This window comes from Myiozetetes cayanensis, unplaced genomic scaffold (assembly GCF_022539395.1).
Source record: "Myiozetetes cayanensis isolate MyiCay16 unplaced genomic scaffold, myiCay2020 scf1, whole genome shotgun sequence".
NCBI classification, from domain to species: Eukaryota; Metazoa; Chordata; class Aves; order Passeriformes; family Tyrannidae; genus Myiozetetes; species Myiozetetes cayanensis.
Window position 1 is genome coordinate 114,148,996 of NW_026086604.1, and position 26,008 is coordinate 114,175,003.

Sequence of the window (26,008 nt, forward strand, 5' to 3'; positions counted from 1 at the left end):
ATGGGGGTCGGAGTCGGGAACTGCTCGCCGGCCTCCACCGCGGGCTTCTTGGAGCCGGGGTATCCCGGGGAGCCCGCGGCAGAGGTCGGGGCTGGCTTTGGGCTTCCCAGCAGCTGTGACAGCGACCCGTAAGATGGCTGCTGCCATCCCTGCCGCTTTAAGACGGACTGGTTAAAGTGGAGGAGCCGCTGCCCTTGGCAGTAACTGCCTCAAGCTTGACAGCAAATTAAACGTGATTTAAAAAACAAACAAAACAGTTTCTCTACAATTTAAGAATTATCTTTGTATTTTTTTTAAGTGTCCGAATCGTGTTTTAAAATGACAAATAGCCTCTGTATGGTAGCAGCTACTTAAGAAGATCTTTGCATTTTTTATGCCGGTTAGGTTTCTACTTTCGGAGTTGAAAATGAAACTGTTCTGCTTAGTTTCGCTTTCAGCTTTCCCACGACTCCTCCTCGGCAGCAAATGTTACGAGCAAAGAGCGCATCTGTAGCAACACGCTGGCTCTGATGGACCTCTTAATACCCACCCCTGAACATACACTCCTAGTTTTTCTGGGAGCTGCTGTAGCCTTTAAATCTCCCTGGACGGTTTTTTTGTTTGTTTGTTTTTCCACCCAAGATTATCAGGTTCTCCTTTAACCAGTTAATTAATTATATTTAACCCAGCATTAAGTTCGCACACTTGCAAATAATAAATTATAAGTTTTGATGCTGAAAATACCTTTACTGTTTTCACACTGGTAACTCCACTGATGTTCATTAAGGCAACTTGGCAGGCATTTATGTCTGAAGCTGCACAGGTGAATGACCTTATTCTTTCACCTCATTCATTCTGCAGAGTCCTTAAAAGCCTGACAACTTATTGCTGCCATTAAAGTAAAATTAAATATGAAAGTTGTTAGGAAGCAGATACTGACTTTGGTTTAAATACCTGAATGTTTCTTTACATTTCATGGTGTGTTTATGAGGGTCTAATGGGAAAAACACTGCTGTAATTCATACAGTAAGGCACTGGTTGGTATAAAGGCAAAAACCACTTTTCTTGCAGTTTCTTCTTGAATGCCCAAGAGCTTGGCTGTCTTACAATACCGTGCCTCTTTTTTTTCCATTATACCTTGCTGCTTACCAGATAACCAGAACAGTAAGTCTACCAGCCTGTGACTACAAATACAGTTACTATAGTAACATTTATAAACACTAATGTCACTACACATGCAGAACTGCTGCCTGCTAGGAACTGCTTAGAAAGAAATCACTCTTTAGCTGCAAATAGGTAAGTCTTTTTTTTTTTTTTTTTTAAACTTTAAACCTGATTTAAATCATTGCTCACCTTCTAACTTTGTGGAAATGTACTTTCAAAACCAAAAAGAAAAAAACTTGACTTTGTCTTAAACTGCTCCAGTGAAAGATAAAATGTTACATTCACAATTTTGGCAAGAACAAGGAGTGAAAATACCATTTGCTGTATGGAAATGTGGGACTATAACTTGGGTTGTGTTGACTGGTGGCTCCAATGAATGCAATTAGGTCACAACAGGTTGCACTACAGTAGGAAAAACAACAACAATGAAAAACAAACAAACAACCCAAACCAAACAAAGAAACAAAAAAAATGCTTTGACATATGAATGGATAGGTGTCATTGTTGGTTGCATATATCCAAGCTGGTTTTTTCTGTTGGCTGAATTCACCAGTAGAGCATACACTGGTTTTCTAATTATAATGTATGCATAAATCTGAGCACCACACAATCCCTTTGTTGCTCAGTTTTTATCATTTAACATGCACTATGAAGATATTAAAATAGATTAAAACTCAGATCATTGTCTGAAAAGCCCTTGCCATCTTTTTCAGTTTCTGTCCTTTGGGGCATATCAGTGGGTTTGCACAAGTCGAGCTGACTCCGAAACCCGCATTAGGAAGTACTGGTGGGAGGGGTGACCGTGGCTGCCTGCGGCCTGCCTGCATTGCTCAGCCCACAAACTCAGGTGGGTAGCCAGGTGACTTCAGGAAGACAAGTCATCTGCATCAAATTAAGTAAGCCAGGAGCTGGGTGAGACACGAGTGCCAGCTCCTGTGGGTTTCAGGTCTCTCTCAGGCTGCTGATAGCCCTGAGGAGGTGCCTGCTCAGAGCCCTTGCTCCCAGGAGGTCAGAGGAGCATCTCATGTTTGTTGCTCCTGCACGAATTCCCTGTGAACACCTGACAGGCTTAAATGCAAGAGCATGTGCGTTATCATTATTCCAGCAAAGGAGGTGGCTGCATTCTGGAGTCACAAACGAGAAATTAAAAGGCAGTTTAGGGTGTGTCAGACTCCTGGTTATTACCTAGTTGTCATTTAGGGCTTTTGGGGCCTATCTTGCTCACATAAGTAAAAAAGTGACTCAACTAATAGCAGCCTAATGCTGAATGCTACCTCTCTGACAGGGACCACTCAGCCTGCAGCCGAGCTCTGGGAGCTCACCTCTACCCCTCATCCCTGCCTCTCAGCCTGGTCAGGTCTGGCGTGCCCAACCCAGCCTTGTCTCCCTCTTTTTATTCAAGATGGGTCTTTCTTCCAGTGCTCCCACATGTTTTTACTCTTGCCATTCAATGCAAATATGAAAAGTGTAGCTCTTGCTCCTCCATGGACTTTCTGTGAATATAAAATCCTAGTGTGTCCGTCCTTTCATTAGCGCATTCCTTATGGGTGAAATGGCCTCTGTCTTGGCCACCACGCGTTCAGGACTGCTATTGATATTTTATGAATCACTGGTAGTATTAGCAGTGCAAAAGTTTTGTTCACTATGCTGTCTCCAGCATCTCATCCGCTTCCCGTGGCGCTAAGGTGTGACTTTAATAATGCAGATGGCAGACCTTCCCATTAGGCTTTTGTCTGTTAGAGGAAACTTCACACCCCAATTACCCAGTTTTTAAAAGAAAAAGATGCAGAAAAATAAATAGAAAAAATGTCATTGCAGCACTCATGGCTGTTTCAGTCACACAAACTTCTTGTTAGTAATGGAGCATTTAGCAGTTTTTATATGCTTCTTATGCAGAAGATGCTCTTCTTGACTGCAGTCAGAGTTTTAGTTTAACACAAACCAAGTGAGAAAACTGAAGGCTTGAATCATGCGACACAGGACAATCACTTGTGCTTTTACACAATATGAACTGTGTGAGTCAAGTTCAGCAGCTGTTTGTTAAAGTTATTTAGTCATCGCCAGTCACTACATAGGCTGTGTTATTTTATGGTACTGACAGCTCTGGATTGCTTCATACAAACATGGGATATACTATCTATTTTTTCCTTACCTTCTCTTTCTTCTGACTCCCCCCAATTCTTTTGTTGATTCCTTTCTCTAACGTATTTTTCTGTTCTTCCTGCTCCTTTGTTTGTGGTAGAGATCCCCACAATTCTCTGGGACCCCACTTGGCATACTTTGACTGCCCCTCTTTTGACAGTTTTGCAAACTACCCCGTCCCTGTGTAGGGCAGGTCATTTGCTGCTGGAAGTCTGACAGACCACTGGGAGACTGGCACAGGCTCTGCAGGCAGAGATGAGAGGGAAGAGACCTCCTTTCTGCTACCTGCACCTGAGTAGCTGCCAGCCAGCACCCTTAATATGACACCAATTTAGATAATAAAACTCTACATAGAAAATTCCTATTATTTCTGTAAGACGAAGTTAACAGTGGCCTAAGAACATCTGACTGTGCAAACCCAGTCATGGGCCTTCCCCATATCAGTGTGGGAGGGCACCTGGAAACCCTAGGAACTAGGAACACAACCTCAAGCACCACAGCTAACCACTTGGCCAAGCAGAAGAAATTAAACAGTTGAAAACCTCCATTTACATCAACTGTAATAGTGCTGTGTACAGCTGAAAAAAACCAGAGGAACCCCAGGAATATGGCAGCAACCCCAGATGTGGGCTTGTGAGGTGAGGGAGGCAGGATGTCACCGGGAATGCAGAAGGCACAGTTGCGTTGTCTTCACCCATGTTCCACTTTCTGCCACAGCTTTCTCTTTGAGGATCTCCAAAACCTCATATACCTCCCCTCCCATGCCAAGGCTATCAGGCTTGTCATCCCCACTCAATGCTTCACTGCCTCTCTGCCTCACCCAGGCACTTGGTGGGCTGCAAACTGTTACCTTTGCCCCACCAAGACTAACCCATCTACCAGGAAGAGCTGCTACATATCTGGAGTGTAAACAGAAATAGGTTTGCAATTGTTTTGCTACTCCCATTTCCCAGTTTGATGCTTCCTCCCAGCTGAGGAGCTGCATCTCTGCCCAAGCAGACAGTGTCACAAATTATAACTCTCGTCCAAGAAGACCTAATGATGGGGACCCTTATTTTATAGGATGACACAAAACCAGTGGACCTGGATTCCCAAGATTATAGTTTTGGACAACACTTAGGAAGATAAATAAGGAGACTAATTATCTTAATTTATTCCATAATTATTTTAAGTAATAATCACTTCCTTCTTTCTTACCTATCATCAGGTCTAGAGGCAGGAGTGTTCCCAAGTCCTGAATGCAGGCTCTGCCCCCAGCATGCTCCCGTGACTCACCAGGTTAGTCTTTATCTCTTCCCACACCTTTCATAACTAGACTTCCTTGAAACTGCATCATTGCTTCTGGGGATGCAGTAAGTAGGCTACACTGTGCATATCTAAGTTGACTCACCTGGGAGAAGATGTCTTGTCCCTTCTGCATCATTCCCTCTGCAGATGGTTTTAGAGAACAAGAGGGCCAGCTCTTCTAAAAGTGGTGAAAGGTATAGGGCATGGCAGCTGAGTTAGCCAGTGAGTTCATCTTTTCAGGTGAAGTTTTTGGGAGGTCTTATATGAGTTTAAGAAAGGCTACATAAGGGTTTTCACATAAGATATTTGCCCTTTGCTGCTTTGGCCAAAGATGACCATGTAAAGCTGGGACCTGCTAAGGCAGCACCCACACAGCAGAGGCTGGCTCTGACTGTGCTGCCGGGCATGCACAGCACAACCAAACTGTGTGACAGGGCAGAAGGAAGGGAGGTCACTCAGGAGGAGAGGAATTGGGCTGAACACCTGGAGGCAATGAAGCCATATCCTGGCATCACAGGCACACAGGGAAAACAGCACTGAGAAGGAAGTGCTGGCTGAGGCATGAGCAAGAAGTAAAGCAGGGAAGAAGGAAAAGACAGACAAAGAAGCTGGTGCTCGTTCAGCAGGGATGCGCAGCAGTGAGACCTGTTTATACATACTAGTTGATAATATTGTGATTAGAAACTCAGGGAGACTGTGACCTCCATTTTACATCACACAGCCCTTCTCTGCCTTTTCCTGTCACCCACAGGCAGATAGGCAGGCATCTTTCCAGTGCTGGTTTCAGCATCAATAATAGTCACCATTTTCTAAGACGACAAATATGTAGCAAATAATAAAACCCACAAAACTCACAGAGGAAGGAGCTCAGGACTAGAGATTGGGCAAGTTAAGTTCTGATGACACCAAAGGTAAGTGAGGAAGAAGCACTGTCTAGGTGGAGATGGGAATGACATGTGTCAGAGAGAGATAACTGCATCTGGGACTCTTCTGTTTGGATACAAATCAGATCCTGGATCCTCAAAGCTCAGGGACATCTCCCATCTTCACTAATTACAAAATGAGATTGTAGTGCCAAACTGCAGAAACAGAAAATAATCTTGCCTTACCATATTAACAGCAAGCAGCTCCAAGTGTCATAGCTAGAAAGGTTTTCCAGAAATACGAGATTTACTGGGACAATGGTATCCTCTGCCTTGTGCTCTGCTTCCATTTTGCCCGTCATAGACAAGCCAATGTATGACAGAGGAGCAGCCTTCCTTTCCGAGTAGCAGGATTAAGTACTGACCAAGAGGCTCTTTGTTATGACACAAACAGTAAATATGACTTTTTGCCCTTGAAAATATGTGCAGTCTCAAACTGTGGTTTGCTCCCCATTCTTCTACATATAATTTCTTTTTATCTGCTTCTATTTTCACCTGAGAACATTAAAGTGTTTCTGGCTCCATAAATAGGCACAGGGAAACTGCAGTGAGCTAGAAAGCTGATTTTTATCTTTCATTGAGGCTGGAATGCTTTAGCTTTGTGTATTCTGCTTTCAGTAACTCACTGTTATCCTTTAACCTGACAGCAAAAAACCTCTGAGTCTATATCTGTTCCTGATGAGGGAAATGCAAGGAGAGAATGAAACACAGGCTAATCTTTTTACTTCATAAAAGATCAACAAAGGAAATGTTTCATTTTTTACTCTATTTTTACAAGGTTTTTAGCTATTAACATAAGCAATTTATGCATACTATAAAAAAGTATCAGGGCTGCCCTTTTAATAATTATAAGCAGATTTATTACAACTGAAGAGTTGTAGCGTATCTTGCTATGTGAATTATTATGCATATTATCCTGGTTATTTACACATTGTAATTAACTGAGACTGTTTTGGTGCTTTGAAATTTGTGATTTGTTAGCACTTACAGCATTTACGGAGATATAAACATCTATAAAATGTATGGGAGTGTTAAGAATTAAGTTTACTGAGGTCAAAGTATCATTTTGCTGAAAAGATAGTTTTCAATTTCCTCTCTCTAATCCAAGAGGGTTTTATATACACTAAATGTAAAATGGAATCATATTTAAAAGACTGACAAAAAAACAGCTTACCAGACTTTCTCTGTATATTTGTCCTAATTTTTCTCAGGCCTGAATGGATCATCATAATGACAGCAGTGAAAAGGCTTTTGCTGTCTCCCAGTCTCAAATTCAGTCTATGCAGAATAAAGGAAAAAGAGATCTGCACAAGCCTATCTTCTGCTGCTGGTTTAAGCATGTCCTTCCTTATTTTGTCCTGCTGAAATGGTGCAGCACTTTTAGAGGAGGCTGATGCTCACCTCTTGTAGAGAGATGGACTTTCCCATAAAGTGGTCCTACAGCAGATCGAGAGCCGTAGCCACCAGCAAACCACCTCTGCAAGGATAGAGTATACTGCAGTCATAGGGGGTTTTAAGTCGCTCTGCTAATACTGTTCACCCTCCACAGAAAATATTTTCTTTTTAAATGTTATAACTGATCTACCTCCGCTGATCAGAGGCACTTGATTCTTTAAGATGTATTAGGATTAACTGGTGTTGGAGGAGGCTGGGGCTTTGAGTTCCACATTTTATCAGACAACTGTCATCACAGGAAAGAGTGCACATGTTGAAACACAAACCACAGAAATGCTTATAATACACAGGCAATGAACAGAACTAGTGAGACAGAGGAAACTGTACTTCCTAGCTGAAATCCTGGAAGAGACAACAGCTGCAAAATAGTTATTCAGGTGTGACTGTGTCAAGTGTAAAGAGAGAACCCCAGTAACTGGATGAGATTAAAGTAGGATGAAATTACCAAAGGCTGGTCTTGTAATGTGGCTGTGAGATATTTCTGCTGCTAAACTACTGTTATTTGCCCTGGTGATGGATTAACATCAGTTAACAAAGATTAACTGAAACAGAAATCTCAGAAGAGAGAATACAAAAACCTCTGCATTTTTGTCTGATATTTCTCATCCATACACACATAAACACTAAATACTAAAAAATCAACTTGAATATAAAGACTATGTTTTCATACTTAGTAGATAGATGATATATAGGCTGGCAAGCTGAGCTACTCACATGGTGTCAGGATTTTGTGTTGTTATGGTGTCTGTACATGTATGTCACATGCTGATTTAGAGAGAGCATATTATGCAAGAAGTAGCTCGTATTAAAATATTCCAAGCCTGAAGCAGAATAATTTGAAAAAATCCTAGATAATATGGTTTAGCTGTTGCTGAGAATATGATTTGGAAAATATGTTGTTCTGCACATATGAAACCAAAATCCTGATTATTTTCTAGAGAATGTCCAAGATTGTCAGGGTTTAAACTACAGATTGGCAATTTGGCTGAAATGGCATCAGCAGTGCCTCTTTTGTCACTCTTATCAATTTACCCAAATCAGAACAAGACAAAATATTTAAAAAGCAGCAACAGTTTGCCCATGCCAAGTAGAGACAGCATGCAGGTGCTGAATTTGGGCAGTCCCCTCTGCACCAGTTGGGCTCTATCAGGAAGCACCTCACTAGGAGTTACTCTTGCAGCTCTGACTCCTGGGGTTGTAGTGCCAGGTGCCAGACCTAGGAGTGGTGAGACAGCATCAAAGATGTAGAGTGAGGTGAAGGAGACTGAGCTGATGAGGAAGCGGAAAGAGCTGGAGCAAAGAGCTTAAATTTAAAAAACAGAGGTGCACAGGGACAGGAAGAACATACGAGCTTCAGCCTGGAGAATGGGCGGAGAGGCTTGTGCTGATTAGACCCTATGAAGTCCTTGCAGTACCTAAATTCTAGATTCCTAAATTTTCTGACACAGATAAGCAGAAGATTGATTATTCATTTGAATTCCACTCCCACTTAATATTGTGATCTTGCCAATATCAACAATACCGGTCCTTTAAAGAAAGTAAATAATTCTTTGATAAAAGCCCTATTAATTTGTAAAGATAAAAATCCCACGTGGCAAGGAAACACAAAGATAGGTTTATTGCACTAGACAACTATGGAAATAGGTCAGATACATGTTTTCTGGAAATTCGTGATGGCTGTCACAGTGCGACAGCTGCAGAAACAGTTGCAGCAGAGCTTCCACTTTTATTTCTTGACCAGCGTTCTCAAATAGATTCCTCCTACAAAAATAAGAAGGACAAAGTGCAAATTCTAGATTTTTTTGTCCCCCCATAATAATCAAGGCAGATTATGGGGAAAAAAAAGAGAAGATATTCTGACAAACCAGGCAATGACAAGACCAAGAAGATTAGTCCTTACAAATGGATTCACAAAGCGTATGCCAAGTCCTTTAGGTGAATGCAGAGATTTTTACAGCTGGTAAGAAATGAGGTTTCCAAAGCTCACTGGAGTGGCTGTTTAGTGGTTACCTGTTTGGTGGAAAGCGTTCCCAGCAAAGAGACAGATGGTACTGAGGTAGAAGAGAGAAAACATTCTGAAAATAACACATTAGGCAGGACGGCCAAAGGTATTGCTGGACCATTGTACTTTACTATTATAGGTATATACATAACAAACCGGAATTTTTTTCCCTTCATGCAATAAAAAAAAGCAACAGTTAACCTAGATGTTTCTTGGCAGTCAGTGTCCGCAGATAAAAAGCAGCAATTCCTTTAGCCTGACAATGTTAAGCAGACGTGATAAATTCCCTTGCAACTGATACTGCTATCAGACAATAGTATTCAGCCTATTAGGTAAGTTGCCTAAGCATGATATTTGAATTAAAACAGTAAAATCAATTTACTGATGTAAAAGAGTTAGGAAACATTCCACATTACACAAGTGACCTCTGTAAGAATAGCACAGGCTTTTTTTATATATCATGGGGTTTAAGTTGTCATCACTTTATGGCAGTCATTCACAAATCTTCTGCTTTAGATCTGATAAATTCCTTGTTTCAATGAAACATGCCTAAGATATTCTTTTTATTAATTTGTTTCATTGGACTAAGTGCCACCACATTTTGCTACAAGCAAACTGAAAACATATTTTGTGGGAATCTTCTGAATTATTAGTTTCTGAAACAGGCATTGGTTGGCTTTCACTGTTGTTGTTATGGAAGATCTATTCAGACATGCTTCCTTGGGAAGTAGGACATTGCTTTGCCTTCCTTTAGTATAGGAAATCAGTTATTAATTACAACCAGGAACACTGATACATCCCTAATGCTTCTCCACCCACCCCTGCTGCAGCGAACACTAGGCAAAGCTCTTGCACACTAGCAACTCTGGTCACTGTATCTTTCCCACCTGGTGATTTTTGTTACCAATTATATCCTGTTGTGGTCATGAGACAGCTGTAAGTTTACAGGCAAGATGCCTGCTTTCCCACAAAGGAGTGCACATGCAGAATTATGTAAAAAAGCAGGTGGGTGAATAGTTTCAAATGGATTTGTGCCTACAGTTACATTCTGTAGTGTCTTCCAGTCTGTGCTTGAAGCACTTGCCCAGCTCTGTACTAGGTTTCTATCACTCTGCCTGGCATTAGTAAGGAGTGAGTGGATATTGCAACTAACATCAACAGAGGCACTGTTTCCTCTTTGTAAAACTACTTCCTCCTATTTCTGCATATGAAAGTTGACTGAAATTAATCAAGAGGGTCAGAGATCAGTAAGAAAAGGGAGAGTGATTTGAAAGGCTTCGCTGTTTTTAGGAGGCAAAAAAAATTATCATATTTCACATCTGGAAAAACTAATTCCATATATATATATATCTTAAAAGATACTTTTGCTTAACAGTAATTGCATTCCTCTGGCAGTCTGAGAAACACTGTAAACCAACTCGAGCATGCAACTTTACCTCCAACAAGCTTTTTGCAACTATGTGAACTTCACCGTTACAGGTATCAAAACTGGTAGTTTAGCCCTAGCTCCACTACTTTTTCAGGAGACACAGTCATAGCCCTTAAACAGAATACAGAATTAGTTCACATAAAGGTTGGAAGGTTGTTTTCAGCTGCATTTGTTTCCACCTTGTTGTGAAAGAAAACCACTTTATATTCCAAAGAGATTGATGAAGATAACAACTTGGGTTGGATAAATTCTCTACCAGATTTCTTCTTGGTTTTGCTACCTGCTTCCATCCATCCCTCCCTGAGAATTGCTGGCTGCTGTTAAAAAACCCATAAACTCAAGATCTGCTAATGAGTTAAGGCTTGAAGTTGATCAGAGATACTTGAAACCTTTTATGATTAAAATCCACATTTTTGAACCACATTTATTTAATTTAATACACTTAATTTTCCACCAAATGTATCACACCAAAGAAAAAGATTCGCACAACATCAACCTTCATTTCTCCCCCAGGAGTGTGTTCTTAAATAAGTACAGACATGTTCCTTCAGCTCCAGGTAAGCGACTGAAGAGGATGGTCAGATACACAGAGCAGGAGAGGGTGACATTGGCCAGCCCTGTCTTCATTTAGTCCCACACTGATAGGCCAGTTAGGTTTTGTCGATTCTTTTGCTGTCTCTGGTTTGCTGACAAGAGACTTGTACCCAAAAGCAACTGGATTTTACTCCTTGCAGTCAAATTGTTCCACATAGGTTATATTATGCCCTTTGTTAGGCTTACAGCTGGTGGTCTTACTCCAAGGGTTCAAAGGATATTTTACACATTCTTCGAGCTCTCCACAGAAATCAAAGGAAGGAGAGCAAGCACAAGAAAACATTCATAGAGCACACAAGGTATCTACACTGTATAATTAATTAAAGGTGTGTCCTTCAGTTTGATATTCTGAATCACCTTCAAGAGAAATCTGCCTTCGTACAGACTACACTTAGCTGTCTCCTATGCTAGACTGCCAATACTGCCCAAGAAACACTACTACTGTATAAGCAATGCCTACTTATACACACTTTTCAGAGGTCTGTGCCCCTAGTCTAGGCAAATATTAAAAGTACAATATAAATGAACACACTGCAGCCACCTTCATGTCTAGAAAGATACCACATATCTCACTCAAGTTCCTTCTGTAAGACATCACTTTTGGCCTTATGCCAACACACGGGAGCAGACCAATGACCTCCTCTGACACAAAAAATAGTCTCCCAGGGCAGCCATAGAGCATCTCAAATAATACAGCACTTTAGTTTGGAGCTCTTTCCTTTATGCTCTTCGTTCAAGTCTGACAAGACCAGCCCCCTGCAGTGTTGCAATTCCTAACACTTTCAACTCTTGGATTTCAGGAGTGTTGAGGGAAACGTAAAATACCTATGCCTGCTAAAGGAAAGAAGTTAGTCCTCAACTTCCCATGATGACTCTAAGAACTCTTAGTCCCTTGGGTGCTTTAACCAAAGAAGAGATGTAAGGAATCATGTTAGTAAACTAAATTCTACACCATGTCCAATTAATTTTTCAGTACTAAAAATTATATGCTGCTAGAAACAGTCTGAACCTGAAGCTTCTTGATGAGTTCATCTGGCCATAATATTTTGAAAGCACACATTCTCATAGGAGCAAAAGCAAAATGTTTGAAAAAAATACACCCTCTTGCTTAAAAACCAGTCAAGGTGCAACTTTTTTATCAGACTGCACTTTAAGCTGAATAAAATATCGCTTAAGACTCCTCATAAAAGTTTATCTGCAGTCAGGAAAATAAGATTCTGAAACAGTGTTCTAATAATGGAATGGAAAAAAACACAGAAAACTTTGCTGTAAAATAGAAACAAATTCACTGATGGACATACTGTTGCCTGTGGAAGTAGATTATTCAACTATGATCTCAGTTTTTTTCCCAGTCCTTAACAAGAGACTGTTACTGTAACAGCAGCATCTTAAGTAAACCCAACTATAGGCTATATTAAAAATATTTCAGTTTTAGATGACGTATATGTATAGGCTATATTAAAAATATTTGTTTTAGATGATGTATATGCAGTCTTATATGAAAATGGAAAGAGTCACTGCCTCTCAAAAGAGCACAGCACTCATGAGAGAAAACACTTCAGAACGGTGGAAACACCAGCACTAATACACCAGATGGATTAGTAGAGGGGTACCTGAGAATTACAAGAGCTCTTGGACATCACAGAGATGCAATAAAAAGGACATCTGTTATACCTGTAACTTGTATCTGTCCATATCAGATTCTTATTCTGGCTTCTAAAGGGGTTTTGGATTACAATGAAGTACTGGCACCAACTCTAACAACATCTACTCATTTGAGAATGCATGAATGGTGTTCAACGAAACAGGACTTCTCCATCTAAGTGTCAATATTCAATGTCCCTCACTGAAGACAACACAAATGACTTAAATGCTATTAATAATCTCCAAGATTCTAGCACACAAGGTGGTTCTGAAGAACTGAGCCTGTCCACTGTGACAGGCTTCAGAGCAAGAAGAAACTGTTGCCTTCTGTGCAACAGGTCCGACTCATAGCCCTAAACATCTGCAACAGAATGTATTGGCAAGAGGGTCTGAAGTCATGAAGCAGAACCCAAAAGAGAGAAAAACATGCCAGCTAATTGTGACTCAAGTCCACAGCTAGCAAAAAAATGGGCTCCAATGCATTTTGTGACAAACGGCAAGTGATGCTGGTCAAGACCTGCTAAAGTCTGTATAGCCAGTGGGTCTAAACCACCGCCAATTTGAAAGAGACACAAGTGTACCCATCCAATTGCAAATCACCAGCTGCAGGAAGACACACAGTCAGCTCTGAGGCACTACAACAATGTAACAAGCTACATTAGGGAACAACTAGCAAAGACTGCATTAGCTTCAGGTTCAAGAGATAGTATTACTGTTTTGATTGTATTTCTATATGGACATGATAAAATACCCAATTACCTCAAAATTTACCATAGGACAGCTGAAGTGACAGAGCATATACAGGACAGATGTATATTTAGCTGTGTCACGAATTTACTTGTAACCACCTTAAATGCGGACCCATTCAGTAAATCAGACATCTTGTCTGGAACTGTACAAATGCAATAAAACCATCTCAAACTCTCAGTAAGAAACAGTAATCAAAATTTTTTTTAAACCACTTTATTCAAACCTGAGCACCTCAATATAAAACTAAACACTGGTGAACTGTCATTTTCCTTGCTAAACCCAGATTACTGCAAATTTTAAATCTGCACAAGTAAGTTTCTATCAGTTCAACATTTAAATAGACTAATTCATCTCTTCTGACACACCTTGTAGATTTCATATAATGAAAATAACTAAAAGAATTAGTGCAATATACTGGACTGATCAAAATAAAATGTACTTTGGAAAACAAAGTTGCAAAGTTCATTACTGACAGACAGCAGTACTTATGTTACAGATACAGGAGCATCATTTATTACTGTTCTAGCCATAAAGGAAGAACTCAGAACCCCCTTTGATTAGAGAGGAAAAAAGTTAGCTTTAAGTAACTGTACATTCTGTATACCTTTAAGCAACTCTTAAATATTACAGAAAGTATTAAACAAATGTAGACTACAATGCAGAGTACCTATTTACAGTACATTAATATCCAAATTTAAAATCAAGTTGGATGTACATAATCGTTAGTGCACTATTTTTTTCCTTAGGGGAAAAACAAACTGTAATGGCCAGCAATGATCAGAAACAAGAAAAGTCACAGACACCGAGTTTGTTGTGGTTTTACTTGAAGAGCTCTTACAGTTTGTAGAGGGAAAAAAACCCATATCCTAAGTCGTTGAATTGAATTTACTGGTCTGTACCCTCTGAAAAGATTAGAAATTAAGTTAAACTTGATTCATCACTAATTCATTAAGATAACTAACTGGGTTGATATAATTTACATACAGTGTACCAACTAAAACTCCACTGTCTGGCAAGCATAGGATTCTTAAAATTGTTAATGCAAGTATTATTTGTAATTAAATTATCAAACTATGGAATGTATAACTAAATAGTGGATACCTGCAGAAACAACTGGTTGCATCAATACTTCAGATAAGTTTAAGTAATTTTTAGACCCTGTTTCTAAAAAGGTTTTAAAGCACAATTGAGAATTATGAAAAGACCCAATTCTATTTATTATAACAGTAATCAGTATTGAGGCTACAGGAACTGGCCAATTAGGTCCACAGAGAGCAGTTCTTCTATACCCCTAATAATAACAACTGATTTTGAAAATCTTTCAACTGAAGGAAGTTTATTCAGCTTCCATCTCTCCTCTACTGCTGAAACATTATAGCCAGTGGTGGATACATGCATGTTAAAATTTTACCTCAAAAGAAAACTCTGTATCATGAACTTGACTATTATCATAAGTCTCTTCGCTGCTGGGAAGCTGTACTGGACCAGGTTAAGCACTCCAATTCCATGGTTATTAACAGTTAGGAAGCAGAAGAATATTCAGAACAGTTTAAAGCAATTGATCTTTTAGTTACTACAACATTGACTCTTGGGTGGTTGTGTGGGTTCAGTAAGGTCTACTCCTCTTCCTCTGGCAGAGCTGGCTCCTGCATTCTGTGGTTCATTCTTGGGCAATTTTTTTGCTGTAAGATGAACAGGAAATAAGAGTTAAAATAGATTTTACTAAGATTAAATCACCTGAGTACACAAAGTCAACACATTATTACTCTATAAGCATATCAGTATACTCACTGTATAATTGGATTTGATTCAGTGCCTTAGTAATGAAAGAAGTTAAGACACTTAACTTCTTAATGATTAACGCCCTTATCTATGATTTCCAAGCATCAAATGCATTAGTAACTTGAGCAGTAAAATGTATCTGCACAGGTGTGCTATGCCAGCAAATGACAGCTCTTGTGGGAATACACCCACTATGGAACAGGCTTTAAGATCAGGATGTTAGTGAGAAGAGACAGAAACACTGAAAAGGCACAAAACACAGACAGAAATGGGTCAAACTAGTTCCCACATATCCAGCCAGAGTAAGTATTTGCATACAACATATAAAATGGCCCTCAGCACCAGATCAAGCCTCTCTTATTTATTTCAAGCTGTCTCTTCTCTCCAGCTCTTACGAATCAATTGACAGATAAATTTCTTTGTTGCCTTTGTAGCTCTAAGGTACCTCCTCAGTCCTGACATGAAAAATAAGGGCGATAACTGTTGCCTTTCTGAGCAGTAGCTTCTCCTAGATTTCTTCCATCAGAAAATTGCTTATTTTAACCATATAAGTCCATAAAAGGACTTCCATGGGCCTTTCTTGCACATGAACTGGGACCCAGCAACCACCCCTGTTCTACAGTTTGGCCGTGTGCTTTAACTCCAAAGCAATTACTTCAGTCAGCTTTTTAAATAACAGCTTTTCCTGAAAGGAACAAAATGCAGCCAGAAAAACAGCAGAGCACACATCAACAGTGTGCTGTGGTACTAGATAATCTCAGGGCGCTAAGTAATCTAGGCTTCCTTTCCCACAAAAGGGTGGAGCAGACGGATCTTCTGGGGTCCCTTCCAACTTGTGCTGTCCTACAGTTCTGCGACAAAACCCAAGAATTCACATGGTACTAAGCTTCTGAGACAGCACAGAGGGACAAAGCACCAGTAGAAAAATGCCTTCAGAGCACTCTAATTTTGGATTCTAGAACTGTATCTAGAAACTCAATTAGCATTTTCCTTAACTGACAGTTCTTAAATGAACTCTAAAGCAGTCAATTTACAAGCAGCTGTAGCACACATGCCACAGTTCTGTCAGGGTTCTCATTTTTCTATTTTCTCCCAGTTTTGAAGATCATATTTACACGTGGTCCCAAGAACTGCACCATGTTCTGCTGGCTCTTCCAAATTCCATGTAATACTTATAGACTCCGAGATTTCCTTTCAGAGTCCACTGTTGCACAGATCTTGTTCTGATGCACTGACAAAGCTGAATTTCACCCCACTGATGCAAAAGAATATTCACATGGGCAACCAACAGCGCAGACAAAATACCCAGTTATTAGTTAGGCATTGTTTTCCTCAAATTTACTTTATATACTTCATTAAAATATGGAGATGTAAGAACTATTGTTGAAACATCAAATCACAAAAAAAAAAAACAAAAAACACCAAACCCCAACATATTTAGTGATTCTTTTTTTTTTTTATAAACAGGATGCAAACTGCATCATTAAACACGTTAATTCTGAAATTTCACCAGAACGGTGCAATTGAGCATTTCTGTATCACAAAATGCAGGCCTATCTTGAACAATTATGAGAAAAATATACTTTCCTGTCATATAGTTATGCATTTGTGTCTGTCCCCCCTCCCCAAGTATTTATAGTTAATATGAAGGAAGTACTTGTTATAAAGTGTTGCTATAGTGATAATTTAATTCGCATCTACTGGAAGTTTGAAGCGCATCACAAATTATCTTCTGCTTTTCTGACTTGAAAAGCAGAGGGTAAGAGCTCTTTAGAAACATTTAATTTTAACAGCAATGATTTTTTCCACAAGAAACGTGTTGGAGAGGTCACCGTGGTGCAACATACAAAACAGATTTAATGAGGTTATTTGATGCTATACATTATTATTACTGAGCAGCAGAGCTCCTACTGTTATTAAGGTTATTATTTAATAAGCTAGTGAGTTAGTGACTGGCCTAAAATGTATTCTTTCTTTTTCCTCCCCTTTCAAGAGTTTATCAACAATTAAATACAACTTTGGTTATACCAATGGAATACACAAAATTTCTTAATTTATACTTACTATTACATGTTAGCAACTTTACAGAAATCCCTAAGATTATGTTAGGTCTAAAAATTTTTAGTAAATTTACTTTTCACATGCAGCGTCCTTTACTTATTATTTGGACAGCGAATTTAAGCACACATTGCCATCTTTGGCACAACTTTTGGATCTCAGACAGCTACCTAAACAAAATTAAACAAATAAAAGGTCCCAGAAAAACTTCAGTGCCAGAAATAATTCAGGTTACACAAAAAGACCTCAGTGTTAGGAACACTGCAATGGTCTGAATCTCATGAAAAAAATTCTCTTTTAGTTCTTAGTTTGTTCATAAACTCACCAATTGCCATGAATATTTCATTTACGTTCATAGATGTTTTGGCAGATGTCTCCATGAACAATAAACTGTTGTCATCTGCATAAGCCTGTGCTTCCTGCAAGTTAAAATAAAAAAAAATTACTCCATGAAAAAAATTAAAAATCACATAATTAATAGACATTGTACTTTTACTGCTACTAAGGAACAATTTCTATACCATTTTGAAAGAAAGACACTTTGTTGAAACACTCATGTGACAGTGTTATTCATTAGCTATGGAGAAGTTACGATTCCATCAAGCAGCTAAACAATTAGAAATGCAATCTTAAAAATTCTTACTAATCACAAAAATATCCAGATAGAAACATATCAGGCAAAATTAAATTAAAATATTTATGAAAGGGACAACCCAATCCAGAACACTAGCTGTGATAGCAAGAACAAATGAGCTCCAGAAAGTGCCATCAAATGTCAGCAAGCCCATTATTATCTGGAAAGAAGGCAGTTTGCAACTATCTATCCCAAATCTTTCAAGCACTGGGGTAGATGGATCAGAACAATTTCATTATCCTGATAGAAATTCACAATTGTAACAAATAAGCAGTATTAAGTATTTTGCCATGTTATCTCCCTTTTCAGCATGAATTTTCATCTCATACACTGCTCAAAAGAACTTTACTATTTTTGCCACTTCCTATTACTCTATTCAGCTGAGAATCCCCATCTTCCTATGATTATGTAACTGCCTTTGCATTCAGTAAGAAATCTACAAAAGAGCCAAACTCCAAGAGACCTATGATGGAAAAAAATAACCTACAGCATTCTATAATTAAGTGACATCTGCTAAGATGTAACTATACCTGAAATAACACATTAACAAATACCTAGAAATCTGTGATTTGCAATGAGAAAGGACTGTCAAGCCTGCAAGAAGCCCAAAAATCCACATTAGCAAAAACCCTAAAATTTGAAAAATATTAAGATTCTAATTGTTCAAAAAATGTAAAGGTAGGTCTACTTTGGTAGTTAAACTTGATTACATGCAAAACCTCATACTTCATCACGTATCAAGTTTTTGTTAAAGACCACAACTTTTCATAAAATATAAAGATCTTCTGTCACATAGCTTTATGTCACAACTGACATGGAAGTATAAAACTAGAAAAGTGAGTTGTTTTCTAGTTGATTTCACTGCTAACCTTCATAATTCTACTCTAGTTGCAAAAGGATTCACTACTATACACAGCAATATATCACACAGTGACACCAAATACAGATTAAAAACCGTAACAGAATTAACAACTAATAAATACTATCTTAATTCATACTCAGTCAATCATGAATAGACCAGAACTACCAGAAGTAAATTTTTTATTCATTTTGGAAGCTACTTTCTGATGACCTGGCTAAACTTTCTAAAAGATAGAATACAGCAGTGAGAACACAGATATAATCACTAAACTGAAAAAAATGCCATGAAAAGCACAATTAAAATTTGAATACTGCTTCAACAGTACAGCCTAAGGAAGTTAGGCAAATCAATCAGCTTTGTATCATATAATAATCAAAATTCTCTGGCTGAGAAGTCAGAATAGTTTGCACTGAGGTACTGCCATCTCACCAATTGAAACTCTAGTTACTGGTAATTTCCAGTAGAAGACAGAGGTCACATCAAAGAATAGATAATTAATTAGCCTTAAAGATACTCAAATAAATTAGTTATTCCTCCAAGTCAAACCTAATTATTCAAAAAAGTCTATTGCTACATATCACTTGTACAGAAGTCAGTTTTTCAGTAGAATGTATAATTTAATTAGTCTCAGCTGATGTTTATATTTAACAGCATGACCTCCATAACAACTAGCTATGCTATGCATGTAAGCTCCTCCTAGATTTATTTACTATCTATTCAAACAAAATGATATTTCTATGAATAGAAGGTACGTACATACCTGGAAATCCACAGCTCTTTTGTTAGCTAGATCAGCTTTGTTTCCTGCTAAAGCTATTACAATGTTAGGACTTGCTTGTCGCTGAAGTTCTTTGACCCAATTTTTCGCTCTGGCAAAGGACTCCTGTTAATGATTGCAAAATGATGCAACTGAGTTTTATCATCCTTTTGTACTCACCTATTATCCCCATCTGTTATCTACACTTCAAGTACAAAAGGCCAAATGCAAGGCTGCTACCTTAGTCCAAAGGCACACTCCAAATCTCCAACTGAGCTTTTAAAACAAACATTCCTACCTTAGTTCTCAACTGTGCTTAGTCGGGATAATGCTGAAAAAAATCAAGTAAAGATAGGAAGATCTTTATGTAGACAGAGTAAGGAAAGAGAAGTAGTTAGGAGATAAAATGGGAATTTCAATTTCTCTAGAGGAATCAACTGTATGGTCAGCTATATTGAAAGGGTCTCAAAATTACTTCGTAATTACTGAGCACTATTCATTATGGTACAGAATTTCTGGGGTTTTTGAGAGTTTTGGTTTTTAAGTCTTATTTTATTAAAAACAAGTGAAGCTTATCTAAATTCAAATAAAAAGAAATTAAATAACCTTAAGTTGTAGTCTCAATGGCTTGTGCCACCTTTCCAATCTTTACCTGTAATCTGCAATAATACAATATTAAGATGTCTTTCACTATCAGAAATAAAACTGCCACCAGCAATGTGGTGAGAGTAACAGCTCACACTTGGTGAACTGATTTAAAGGTGGGTTTGAAACATTTTTACAACAGAATTTACTTTCTTTCTCATTCTTTATAAAAAAGAAGAAAACCCTCTAGAAATGGTCTTTTGACAAGAAAATAGTTTATAGACATGAAGTAACATTACATAGTCCAATATGAAATGAGCAACCTGGTCCAGCAGAAGATATCCCTGCTCATGGCAGGGACTTTTAAAGGTTTCTTCCAACCCAAACCATTCTGTGATTCTATGAAAGCATGAATTGATTCACACAGGTCAGTGAGAAAAACTAAGGAAAGGTCAACACAAGACTAACTTCCAAATGCCCCTTGTGCCTGCCTATCATAGTACTTACCTCATTTGTAATGTCGTATACCACTATAGCTGCTTGTGCTCCTCTGTAGTACATGGGTGCTAAACTGTGGTACCGCTCTTGCCCAGCTGTATCCCAAATTTCAAATTTTACCGTTGTATCATCCAGACATACGGTCTGGGTTAGAAAAGCAGCTACAAAAAAGACAGAGGTGCTGAAACCAGAAGTCTGCTTATATCTCTATATTCATACAAAATTATGCTCACAGAGATGCAAATATGATTTCCTTAAACAATTCCAGCCTACTATTGTAATATAGCAGGTTTAATGCAAGCATTAGCTGACAGACTGTAACTGATCAGCACAGAACAGTCAATTAAACAACCAGACTTTCCTCAAGTTAAAGACATAAGAAAGGAAGAATTGGAAAGGATTCCCTTTTTTTCTGTAATAGTGAATCTGAGTAACCATAAGCCTTCTTATTATTCTTACCTTCTAGATACATTTCATCCTGCTTCAACACACTGTATTATAGAGTAGCAGTAACAGTATCCCATCATGCTATAATCCCACAGTTCAGATATTTTCAGTTCTACACATTTAAATCACTTGAATAGTATCTTAAAGCTTTGATATTCAGTTCCTGACAACTTCACCTTAGCTAATAGGCATGGAAAAAAGAAGCACTTCTCAAAAGTTCTTGTTATTAAAGCAGCATGACTCTGCAAGTGATTAATGAGTTAATCACTTGCAAGAGTTAATTTCTGCATAATTTCGACAGCCTGCAGTTTCAGGGCAGCTTGCATCCATTGCCACTACAGCCAAATGCATTCCATAAATAATGTTCTTCCAGTTATATAAAAGGGTAAGTAAGTCTTCAGTTACTCCTAGTAAAGTTTTTCCATTAAGATTAAGGTACATGGAGGCCAAATACCCACACAATACAGAAACTAGTCTTACAAAACTAAGGAAAGCCCACTGCTTGGCTGAAGTGGGGACTCTCATCACTGGGCATACTGACAGATTGTGGACAATTTAAATCAAAGGTCTAAAGGGACACTGCCCAGCCTGCATACCTGGGATGTTATCCTGTCCTACATACTTCGAGACATCATAGCCTATGAATCATTCAAAAACTGCTGCAACCTTCAACTTATTACAGAAGCCAAAAGCAAGCCAATCTTTCTTTGTAAAGGACATTGTAACTAGCACACAAAAGTGTCCCTATTTCAGCTGAGAGCCAGCAGCTGCAACTTAGCTGCTGGCTGGGGTTAAGCCATGACAAGAATCTGACTCCTTAAGTGGTCAGGTGCTCCTGCTTCAAGGGTATTACCATCCATCACAGATGAGCAGGCAGGCAGGAGAAGGTAAAGGCTTTGATGTTCCAATGTTAAATCCTCATAAAACTCTTTAAATGCTAAATATCTAAGTATCAGTAAAACAGGCTCCACTTGGCATCTCCTTAAGCAGCCCAGAACCACAACAGAGTGAAAAAAACATCCTACACTAAACTAAGGGCTTCCTCCTCAGAAGCAGCTCAATATTATATTTGTCCAAGGCAGAGATAAGATGTTAAGCAAGTGGATTTTGAAGTTCTTACAGACATTATTGACTCAACAGAAAAATGTACTTAAACTCCATAAATGAAGGTACATACTTGGGAAGAGAATTAAAACAAGATGTTTATTCTATGACATCCTCATTTTTGTCAAAAGAAACACTTCGACCACCTTAAAACACCTGCTAATTTTTGTGGAACAGGTATCCTTCCTGTATCTTGCAAGGCCATAGTAAATTGACAATTAATCAACTGTGTTAATTATCTGAAAGGCTATGATCCTTAACAGCCATACTTTTGTCTTAAGCAACTAACAGGCATTGCTACACTAGTCTGAAGTGGCAAAACCACACCACCACCATCCAACATGTCTGCCTTTAACTTCACTCCCTTTCAGATGTTTTTATTCAGATTCACAATGCACATAAGCCCCTCTTTGTTAAAAGGTCCTTCTGTATACAAAGAAAATTACGCCTTGGGCAACTACAAGCTACACAGTTAGCTTTCGCTACAGAAAACTTTTTCCAAATCCCAACAGTGCTGCATTTAATATCTCTCAGCTGTATTATATGGCATTTTGTTTTTTCTATTTTATACAGAAGAGGCCCAAGTTAATACAGATAACACTAAATGCTATATATCTGAACTTAAACTTAGGCTCTTGTTTGACTTTTGTATAGATTTTAAACAGTGTAACACATTTTGGGTTATCCCAAACAGAAACACTAGAACAAGAAAAAACTAAAAGGAGGTTAAATGAATTGGAGATCACTGAAATGGAACAACAAATTTCACTTAAATTTAACTGTTTTTTTAAAAGCAGAAAATCTCATTGATATTGGAAAGTTAATTCACTATAGATCTTTGAGAATGCTCTCTGTGTTACTGCACAGTTGTATGAGAGAATACAGAAACTTTTTACAGTAACACCTACTCTAAAGCCATTATAAAATGCACAAAGCCAAGTTTGCATTAGTAAGATTGCTAAAGGAGAAAATATGTGGTTCTCCATGTATGCTCAGAGATACACAAAATAAATACATGTAACAGCTAGAAATAGCTCAAAAGAAGAATGCAATGAAACTCAGCTTGTATTTATTTTTGTAAGCTTTGTAGCGTTTTTACTTTTCAACAACTATTGGTGTGTGAAGACACATACAGACCACTGAAAGGGCTTCCCATAAATATTACAATGGAACAGACTGACCCGTGCAAGCAGCAACTACTGGAGAACATCTATCAATCCATAAAAATCCATATTTTTTTAAGTCTTTATGCTGTTTGGTAGTTTTAGAATAAGTTTAAATTTATCCAAGGAGGAATACAGCTCAAAGCACAAACAACTTCAAAATACAATATAACATAAGAAATCTGTCAAGGGGAAGAGTGGCATAAAATCTGTTTGTTCACAGTTAAACAGGTTTTTTAAGTCTAGTAACCAGCACCTGATTTGTTTTACATTGACAAAATGTAAAAACAGCACATTAAATTCTGTGATTACTAAGAAAGAAAGGTATATCCAGAAATGTAGCAAGTTCACCCAAATCAAAAGCAAAGCCAGGATGCACATATGACAAACACAAGCTTCTGTTTGCAGCACATTTTTTTTTTCTTAATAGGAACTAAGCTCTTAACTCTTAAGCAGTCATTTCATGCATTAAGCACACACCACAATTAAAACAGCCACACATCCACTCACAAACAAAACCTAACATGGAGCCTGGATTTCAAAACTACACAGTTCAAGAACACATTTACTTCCTCCACTTGACATGGATGTTTGCTACAGCCTAGTGCCAACTACGCTTAGCTTAGGAAGTTACAGACACAGGGCTCAGATTTAATCCTTGCTGTCAATGACCCACTGTAGAAGTGCCATTATATTAAAGGCTGTCAAGGGCAAGGACAGTACATAAGCTCAGTTCAAAACAACAGGATAATTTTCTCACCTCCGATCGTACTTTCTTGAAACTCATGAAACTGTCCTTTTACAAATCGAAGCACCAAACTTGATTTGCCAACTGCAGACTCTCCTAAAAGTACTAGTTTGAACTGGCAAATTTTATTTCCAGCATTTGGCCCATTGGGTCTTGTTGCTCCTCGATTAGCCATGTCCAAATTAGAAAGAAGTCCTTTATTTCAACAGCTTATGAAAGCAAGTTCCAGGATTCAGACCTCAGTGGTTCTTCTGCCAGTAACAACCTATTTGTGAAAAGACAGTGGGTGGTATTAGATTTACAAACCAAGTAAGAAAAATTTCATTCACTAATGAAACATGTACTACATATAACTTGATCTAATATTTACCAAAGTGAACAGTCCAGAGTATAGCTACCATCGCTGCTAAGTTGTCAACTATAGCCAGAATTTATGACAAATGAACCAGTTCTCTTCTTCAATATCTAGTCTTCCCATTACAGCTTCAAATTAGGACAATGAAATTCAATTATGCTACTTCTTGCGAGACTTTGGTCTCTTATTTCTTAGGATATCAAGATTTAAGTGTAATACAACATATTCAGACTTTGAAATTATCGGTAAAATATCAAATGACAAGAAGTAATAGCTTTTCCATAATAATGCCACTGCTAACCAATATTCCAAAGTTGTCACTAATAAACGATGCTAAAAAACTGAGCAAATTTGGAAAGCCCAAACACCACAGTAAGTTCTCTTTAAGTGTGAGTTGTCAACTCACTTTTATCAAATCCAGTTTCCTTACAGATCTTCACATACAAACCACTGATACATTCTCTAATTAGCAACTGTACTGAGAAGCAACAGTAAAGCCCTCCCTATGAAGAAAACCAGATTTTTCTTGACCAGTAAAAATTCCAGATCACTTTGTAAAAGCCACCAGAGAATTATGATGACAGATTTCTATTTCCAGTACTAACATGTCCTAATAGATCAATATTCACAACAAAGATCTTTGTTAAGAAAAACTATGAACACTGTATTCCTTAGTCTGTCTCCTTTTCAACTTCTTAAAAAGACCTCACCCCCAATATTTATTCATATGGACAGCTGTGGAAGCCTTTAGACTCTGCTGGTATCACTTCTGAGCCCAATATTTATGCTTTTACACACTTAACAGCAGATATGAAACAAAAGCCATGGCAAAACCAGCCTATAACTTCGTCCTACTCCAGCTGATTATTTACTTGAATTGTGCACACTTTGTGGGGATACAGCCTGTCTAGTATCCAGGATGCAAGAAAGTCAGTTTAGATTGCATTCTCCTAATGCAGGAAATGGCTTCAATACTTAGTTGCAAAAAGGTAAGCAAGCATAACACTTTCAAATTACTTCTTTTTCTTTATTCCTAGTGGTAAAGCAACTACATTTTAAACCAAGCAGTAGTCTTTAGCCATCTTCCTATTTCAAACCCTTTGGCACATAGATCAGGCACTTGAGCATTCCAGTTTGCCACATGCTGAGCTCAGACACTAAGCCTTCATTCTCCTTCCTGACTCTCCCTCCTTTTGTAAACTCAACCCAAGTCCTGAAGAACCTTATTTCCTGTAAAGTGCTTCAGCACTCTAGCAGAACTCCATCCTCTAAGATATTCCCTCACAAAGCTAATTTTCATGGAATAAATGAAAACAAAAATCTAAGCATTACTTACTGAATTACATTCCAGTTGAAAAACAGGTATTCTATTTCTCAGTGTACACAGAACTTGAACACAGTTCTTAAAAAAGCATTGTTAATATCCTAAAGACACTCCTGTTTGCTCACATTGCTTATTTTCTCATATCTCTTAAAATAATTAAGCTTGTTTCAGGTAGGATATTACAATTCCGTATTCTGTCCTGATTTTGTGTCCTATTTGACTATTACGTCTTCCTTAAATCAAAAGATACATATATTTTTTAAATTTTAGTTGTATAAAAGTCTAGTAAGTATCACATTTTATAGATACATTCTTACAAACA

The 26,008-nt window shown here is 38.2% G+C and overlaps 2 protein-coding genes across 3 annotated transcripts in view; one reads left to right on the plus strand and one right to left on the minus strand.

Annotated features, from left to right (window-relative positions):
* Positions 1-13,528, plus strand: PP2D1 (protein phosphatase 2C like domain containing 1). The gene is given in 12 exon segments (XM_050332825.1): positions 1-128; positions 1,857-1,990; positions 4,493-4,563; positions 8,377-8,429; positions 8,431-8,552; positions 8,555-9,091; positions 12,453-12,527; positions 12,530-12,765; positions 12,767-12,910; positions 13,155-13,192; positions 13,194-13,253; positions 13,255-13,528. Coding segments are annotated over 12 exon segments (1,872 nt in total).
* The window catches only part of RAB5A (RAB5A, member RAS oncogene family), a 19,463-nt gene continuing 4,226 nt past the window's right edge, over positions 10,772-26,008 (minus strand). For both annotated transcript variants that reach the window (XM_050312318.1, XM_050312327.1), the window contains 5 exons: positions 24,020-24,272; positions 20,555-20,706; positions 19,466-19,588; positions 17,535-17,628; positions 10,772-15,051 (listed from right to left, as the gene is read on the minus strand). In XM_050312318.1, the coding sequence (XP_050168275.1) occupies positions 14,936-15,051; positions 17,535-17,628; positions 19,466-19,588; positions 20,555-20,706; positions 24,020-24,182 (648 nt within the window). In that variant the 5' untranslated portion in view covers positions 24,183-24,272 and the 3' untranslated portion in view covers positions 10,772-14,935. The remainder of the gene's footprint in view (positions 15,052-17,534; positions 17,629-19,465; positions 19,589-20,554; positions 20,707-24,019; positions 24,273-26,008) is intronic.